This window comes from Mizuhopecten yessoensis, unplaced genomic scaffold (assembly GCF_002113885.1).
Source record: "Mizuhopecten yessoensis strain PY_sf001 unplaced genomic scaffold, ASM211388v2 scaffold10717, whole genome shotgun sequence".
NCBI classification, from domain to species: domain Eukaryota; kingdom Metazoa; phylum Mollusca; class Bivalvia; order Pectinida; family Pectinidae; genus Mizuhopecten; species Mizuhopecten yessoensis.
Genome location: NW_018408686.1, coordinates 59,899 through 68,147, shown reverse-complemented (window position 1 = coordinate 68,147; position 8,249 = coordinate 59,899). Strand labels below are relative to the sequence as shown.

The 8,249-nt window shown below is 40.0% G+C and overlaps 1 protein-coding gene across 1 annotated transcript in view; it reads right to left on the bottom strand.

The window, feature by feature from the left end:
• Positions 1 to 3,343, bottom strand: part of LOC110462002 (mucin-13-like) — a 14,478-nt gene extending 11,135 nt beyond the window's left edge. The window contains exons 1-2 of the mRNA XM_021515763.1: positions 2,638 to 3,343; positions 2,287 to 2,397 (exon numbers count right to left, since the gene is read on the bottom strand). Coding sequence (XP_021371438.1) covers positions 2,287 to 2,397; positions 2,638 to 3,343 — 817 coding nt within the window. The remainder of the gene's footprint in view (positions 1 to 2,286; positions 2,398 to 2,637) is intronic.
• Positions 3,344 to 8,249: the final 4,906 nt, after the last annotated feature.

Below are 8,249 nucleotides of genomic sequence, written 5' to 3'. Positions count from 1 at the left end.
AGTACAACTGTTTGACTTATTTAAGGTAGGAGTTCTTTGTTTAACCTTAGTACTATTATACAACTTAGTACAACTGTTTGACTTATTTAAGGTAGGAGTTATTTGTTTAATCTTTGTACTATTATACAACTTAGTACAACTGTATGACTTATTTAAGGTAGTTCTATGATTAACCTTAGTACTATTATACAACTAAGTAAAACTGTTTGACTTATTTAAGGTAGGGGCTCTGTTTAACCCTAGTGCTATTTGAAGTTTTAGTACATTTATTTGACTTTTCGGAGGAGTTCTTTGTTTAATCTTAGTACTATTATACAACTTAGTACAACTGTTTGACTTATTTAAGGTAGGAGCTCTGTTTAACCCTAGTGCTATTTTAAGTTTTAGTACATTTATTTGACTTTTCGGAGCAGGAGTTCTTTGTTTAATCGTAGTTTAATTATAGAATTAAGAACAACTATTTGACAAACTGGTGTGGGAGTTCTTTCATAAACCTTAATTACTATGATATAATTGAGTACAACTATTGAGTTGAGTAGGAGTTCTTTGTTTAACCTGAATAATATTCTAGAATATTGGAGTTTTTTGTTTGTGTTTTTCTTTCCATTTCTAATCTTCTTGTTTATTACTCGTGCCAGCAGAAAAGTCTATAGCTAATACCCCTAATATTGTTGTCGTCTTTTTCTATTTCATTTGTCATGTGTCAACATGATTCCAAATATAACAACATATATATTGAATCGATGTAAATCCATTCAAATTGTGATTCGTATTAAATGTAAAGGTAAACACTGATATTGATTGATACATTATACTTACTTCCATATGTATTAATTAAGTGTGATAATAAATCTAAGTCCATACCGAATCGTTACTGGGCGATTCTCTCTACTGCTCACTCGATGTAAATATGTACATACATTGTTTACTATGTTTTACATATCAGTTATTAAGTACATAATATATTTGATTTAAACATATTTTTATTTGCATCTAATATACAAAAGGGATTTGGCACAAGTTGTCCATCTTATGTAAAACCCTTTCCCAATAACATAATGAAATATATATATATATAAGATGGCAATTTCTAAATTAATAAATATTTTCAATTAAGTTTAGTGTTACTGAGAGAGAGAGAGAGGATATTTAATGTGAGATCGTGCTAGTGATCTTCTCCGACACAGACGGCACTAGTATATAATATATGTATCACGAGATATTTGTACATGTTGTATATTGAATTGTTAGGGGAGGGCCTTCAGTGTCAATAAAATATGTTTGATTGAACAAAATATATTTCTATTTCATATTTTGATTTAATTCCCATCTCATCCTATTGCATGGGGATTATCCCAATCGTATGTAAAGAGACATTACATATGTATGTCCTGTGAATTGTCAATTAAAATAGAATCATTTTGTTAAATAGTTAAACAATTTTCAGTGTTAAAACTCCCTTCGTTTACTTTATATCGGGTAGTTTTTGCGGCAGTGTTATTTTGGCGCTTTTTGCGGAAAGACTCAACCATGAATTCAACGAAATGCCAAGCTCTAAACATTGTAAAGCAAGATTTGTTTCAAAATTAAAGACAAAGAATGCCGTTTTCAAAGACCGAAGAACGGTGGCCCGGAACAACACTCTGAAAATCCACACGTACATGTCTGAACGAAGTCATATTCTCAGACTAGGACCAAGTTTTTTCGAACCGGTTTCAACCAATCATACCTTTGTTCGCAATGCGGTAAAGCTATTCTAATGTAATGCAAATTGTTACTTGTTGTACGTGACTCATTTTGAAGGACAAGATCAGCTGACAATGAAGAAGTGTCACATGGACATCACATGATAGCAAAGAAGACGTGTCACATGAAAGTCACATGATAGCAATTTAGAAAGAGACGTGTCACGTGAAAGTCACATGATAGCAAAGAAGACGTGTCACGTGAAATTCACATGATAGCAAAGACTTGACATGAAGGTCACATGATAGCCAAGAAAACGTGTCACATGAAAGTCACATGATAGCATAGACAAGTAAAAACAAAATAACTGACACGACGCGAAAACCTGTGACCCGCGAAATTTACGATAAAGCGAAAAAAACATTTCACCAATTAAAAACTGATTATTTCTGTCTTTTTATCTTCATCGAATTTGTGTATTGTCAAACCTGTCAACATTTAATATCGAACATATAAATCAATAGATCTATATTATAACGCTATATTCCAAATATCGGATTGAGTACATCGTAGTTAAGTATACGGAAATGGAATATGTACCTGATTCCAGTTCGTCAAATGTCATCCCGATATCGCACAACTTTCCCTCATAGTTGGTATCACAATGACATCGTTCGGTGCCGTTTGAAAACTTTTCGCATATCCCATGCTCTGAACACGGCAAGCAACACGTATCTTCACATTCATCTCCAAGTCCACCATCATCACAAATACATTGAAATGAAAAGTCCGGATGCTTTTGACAATAGCCATATTTACAAAGGAAAATATGCAAACAATTCCTTTCTTGACGTGGTCTCATTTTGTAATCTGGAGAGCAAGCGTGAATAGAATCGGGATCACTGACGGATCTTAAGTGACGTGCGAGCCGCATTGTGGTTACATATGTACCCCTGGACGACTTAGCTGTACCACTGGTCAATGTTTCTGTCTCGCTGGACGACTCAGCTTTTCCCCTGGTCAATGTTTCTGTCTCGCTGGACGACTCAGCTGTACCACTGGTCAATTTTTCTGTATCGCTGGACAAGTCAGCTGTACCACTGGTCAAAGTTTCTGTATCGCTGGAGGACTTAGCTGTACCACTGTTCAATGTTTCTGTATCGTTGGACGACTCAGCTGTACCCCTGGTTAATGTTTCTGTATCGCTGCACGACTCAGCTGTACCCCTGGTCAATGTTTCTGTCTCGCTGGACGACTCAGCTGTACCACTGGTCAATGTTTCTGTACCGCTTGACGATGTTGCAGTAGCGCTTGACAAGGTTTCCGTACCGCTGGAAGATGTACCTGTAGTTGTACCACTGGGCGATGTAGCTGTACCGCTGGTTGATGTTGCTGTACCGCTGTGTGATGTAGCTGTACCGCTGGGCGATGGTGCTGTACCTCTGGTTGATGTTGCTGTACCTTTGTGTGACGTAGTTGTACCGCTGGACGTTGTTATTGTACCGCTGGAAGATGTAGATGTACCTTTGGACAATACACCTTTTTCATTGTGTGATTTAGATGTAGCACTGGGCGATGTAGCTCTATCATTCGACGGTGTGACCCGGAGTGTTGTAGGCTGTAGGGGGAGTGTCTGTTCACCACACCTTCGACCCATGAACAATGGAGCACAAAGGCATCTATACTGACAGGTGGTCTTGTCATAATAACAGGTGCCCGCATTAAAGCAGTAATCAACGACATCCAAACAAGGGTTTGTTCGGGTAATATTACATAATGTTCCCCGCACCATACCGTATTCCAGTATAAAGAACAACCCAATGAGCTGCCTTATACAAAGCATGGTTACCAACGTTCTGCGCGACGATATACCTCGGAAAGCCTCCCTTTGTCTCTGCGTGTCGTACGATTAACTTTAAAATTATATTAGGCCAAAATAAGATACTTGTGTAACCGCACGCTTTACGATAAGGTGTAAGTATGGATATGCTGATACATTATTACACAGGGTAGAAAGTAAATGACTATTGGAATAGTACAGGAACTCGTACTGCCATTGTCCCTGTTTATCGCTGTGTCCCTAGGTCCTTATATACACTCAACATTTCCGGACTTGCGGTTGTTTGTTTTTTTATATCCACTCAAATAAACCTTTCCTGTTAAAATTAAACGTCGTATTGACGAGACACCATCTGCCAACAGGAAGGAAATTGTAAGGGTTGATTAATAATTGCAACAGTATTGCATGAAGATGAATGTATATAAATCCAAATAAGAGAGATAATATACTCGCTTAATACTTATATTATTGTTTTTCATAATTAAATATAGTAATGATGAATGCGGCCTTGACTTGACAGAATTTATGCAACCACAAACACAATGACTTAATTATGTCTTTTTCTATCGCCTTGGGATATTGGTCTCGTGTGTTGACTAGTAGTGTAACGATATATCTGTATGCTACAAAGTTCCGGAATATGTCTCTAGATAACCATCTTCGATACTCTAGGGGTTACGCTGACGTACGCTCTCTGCACCCCTGGAAGATGTCAAAGCCAAATTAAAAGCACAAAGATAGCTGTTTGTCTTGAGTAGATACATGTGTTTTGAAGATTACAGAGGAGCGAACGCGAGATTCTTTTGATGTACATCAAAGGATCAAACTAGTCTTCTTGATGAGACAGTTATTGGGGAATTTGCTCAAAAAGAAATAAAGGCAAACAACATACTGTTAGAATGACACCTTTAATAATCAAAAATATACAATAAGAAATAAGTTAACATATATATATATTTCTTTTTTACCCGTGTAATTTAAGAAATGATCAATTTGATTAATATAACTTCATTTTTACCGCAGTTATACGAAATGTTATTTCTTCACATGACCATTGTGGTGATAACAAAGAAACAAGGAAATAGAATCCTTCAGGGCTGGTTTAATCATAGACTGCTTCAGCACATGGCTTGAACCATTTTGCCTATATTGACCACAAGGTCTGCTCCTATCCCTGCAGGAAGTGAATTGAGCTAAGGTGTCCTGGAGTAAGACTCCAGTTGCCCTTGTTGCTCAACTCTGTCAGCCTTGAACTAAGTATAATGAGGTCCTTGATGGCTGGTTATCCTGGTTACCCAACTCGGATTGGTTAATTTGTAAATTAATCACAGTGTATAATACACAAGGGTCACCAATATTATAAGAGTTATATAAAACATGATTATCAACCAGTGGGGGGTGGGGGTCCTTTTTCTCACATAAAATTCATATCATGTCTAGAAAATCTTATCTATCTCTTGAAAAAACCCAACAAACCCATGATGAGTGTTTTCGATCGGGGAAATAATTGCCACGAAAGATGATGACGTCACCAAGAAAGATGACGGAGCAAATCATTGTAACGTGACGTCATAATTAAAATATTGACAAATGAAATAACGATCACGGTATTACACTAGCATGTAACCAAAAATATTTACCAATACCTATCGGGGTTATGTCAAATACCATGACCAAATTTTTACCATAAAAAAATTCTCTGACAAATAAAACTTTTGTCCTTTTCACAATAATCTACCAGTTCGAAAGCTGAATTTAAAAGATGTAGTGCGAAAAATAGCAAACAATAGGCATTTAAAATTTTATGTCACAACAACCTTGACGTCTTTCTCACTGAGATGTGCAAATTAGCATTCATTGTCTTAAACTTTTTCAGTAAATCATAAGTATGATAAATAAAGTGGACGGACTTATATATGTACAAAGCTGCAACAGCTCTGTTGGACTTTGGTACCCTGAGTATAACCCCTTTTATAGTTTGGAGCCGAGTTTTCTAAATCTCATTAGCATAAAGATAAGCTAATGAAAAACAAAAAATGAAATTTCATAATTTAAAATGTTGTTATGTTTCAAGTCTTTCTCAAATATCACATGTAAAATGAATTTATTCATCAAACTTTGAACATCTAGGTTACATTAGGTAGCTGGAACCAATAGCATCCTATAACCGAGGCTGAAATAACACAGATATATATTTCAATTTTGAAAACCAGGAACAAGCAGCAAGTCTAAAAGTTAAACTTTTATTATTTAGCCTTGTCATATTTTTAAAATCTGAAAGATCTAACAGTTTTACTTCTGGAGAAGAAAAAAAGAAGAAAAAACCCGTTCAGTATATTTATAGATGAGAAACGACTGCAAGTTCAAACATGTAGGTATAGCGAGAATGTTTCTCAAAAACGTGTACATTCAATAATACACTTTTATCATTGTAACGTTTTGCGCATTTATGGATCCCTGTCCCACTGCACTGTGTTCACTTAAGGAATACATACCAGACATTTATCTGTCAAAATGTCTAAGTCTGGAGTCAGGGCCAGAGGAACCCACACCAGACATCTATCTGTCAAAATGTCTATGTCTGGTGTCAGGGCCAGAGGAACCCACACTGGACATCTATCTGTCAAATGTCTAGGTCTGGTGTCAGGGCCAGAGAAACCCACACCAGACATCTATCTGTCAAATGTCTTTGTCTGGTGTCCGGGCCAGAGGAACCCACACTGGACATCTATCTGTCAAATGTCTAGGTCTGGTGTCAGGGCCAGAGGAACCCACACCAGACATCTATCTGTCAAATGTCTTTGTCTGGTGTCCGGGCCAGAGGAACCCACACTGGACATCTATCTGTCAAATGTCTAGGTCTGGTGTCAGGGCCAGAGGAACCCACACCAGACATCTATCTGTCAAATGTCTTTGTCTGGTGTCCGGGCCAGAGGAACCCACACTGGACATCTATCTGTCAAATGTCTATGTCTGGTGTCAGGGCCAGAGGAACCCACACCAGACATCTATCTGTCAAATGTCTTTGTCTGGTGTCCGGGCCAGAGGAACCCACACTGGACATCTATCTGTCAAATGTCTATGTCTGGTGTCAGGGCCAGAGGAACCCACACCAGACATCTATCTGTCAAATGTCTTTGTCTGGTGTCCGGGCCAGAGGAACCCACACTGGACATCTATCTGTCAAATGTCTATGTCTGGTGTCAGGGCCAGAGGAACCCACACCAGACATCTATCTGTCAAATGTCTTTGTCTGGTGTCCGGGCCAGAGGAACCCACACTGGACATCTATCTGTCAAATGTCTAGGTCTGGTGTCAGGGCCAGAGAAACCCACACTGGACATCTATCTGTCAAATGTCTTTGTCTGGTGTCCGGGCCAGAGGAACCCACACTGGACATCTATCTGTCAAATGTCTAGGTCTGGTGTCAGGGCCTGAGGAACCCACACCAGACATCTGTCAAATGTCTTTGTCTGGTGTCTGGGCCAGAGGAACCCACACCAGACATCTATCTGTCAAATGTCTAAGTCTGTTGTCAGGGCCAGAGGAATCCACACCAGACATCTATCTGTCAAATGTCTTTGTCTGGTGTCTGGGCCAGAGGAACCCACACCAGGTATCTATCTGTCAAAATGTCTAGGTCTGGAGTCAGGGCCAGAGGAACCCACACCAGACATATATCTGTCAAATGTCTTTGTCTGGTGTCCGGGCCAGAGGAACCCACACCAGACATCTATTTGTCAAAATGTCTAAGTCTGGAGTCAGGGCCAGAGGAACCCACACCAGACATCTATCTGTCAAAATGTCTATGTCTGGTGTCCGGGCCAGAGGAACCCACACCAGACATCTATCTGTCAAAATGTCTATGTCTGGTGTCCGGGCCTGAGGAACCCACACTGGACATCTATCTGTCAAATGTCTTTGTCTGGTGTCCGGGCCAGAGGAACCCACACTGGACAACTATCTGGCAAATGTCTATGTCTGGTGTCCGGGCCAGAGGAACCCACACTGGACATCTATCTGTCAAATGTCTTTGTCTGGTGTCCCAGCCAGAGGAACCCACACCAGACATCTATCAGTCAAATGTCTTTGTCTGGTGTCCGGGCCAGAGGAACCCACACTGGACATCTATCTGTCAAATGTCTATGTCTGGTGTCAGGGCCAGAGGAACCCACACCAGACATCTATCTGTCAAATGTCTTTGTCTGGTGTCCGGGCCAGAGGAACCCACACTGGACATCTATCTGTCAAATGTCTATGTCTGGTGTCAGGGCCAGAGGAACCCACACCAGACATCTATCTGTCAAATGTCTTTGTCTGGTGTCCGGGCCAGAGGAACCCACACTGGACATCTATCTGTCAAATGTCTATGTCTGGTGTCAGGGCCAGAGGAACCCACACCAGACATCTATCTGTCAAATGTCTTTGTCTGGTGTCCGGGCCAGAGGAACCCACACTGGACATCTATCTGTCAAATGTCTATGTCTGGTGTCAGGGCCAGAGGAACCCACACCAGACATCTATCTGTCAAATGTCTTTGTCTGGTGTCCGGGCCAGAGGAACCCACACTGGACATCTATCTGTCAAATGTCTATGTCTGGTGTCAGGGCCAGAGGAACCCACACCAGACATCTATCTGTCAAATGTCTTTGTCTGGTGTCCGGGCCAGAGGAACCCACACTGGACATCTATCTGTCAAATGTCTATGTCTGGTGTCAGGGCC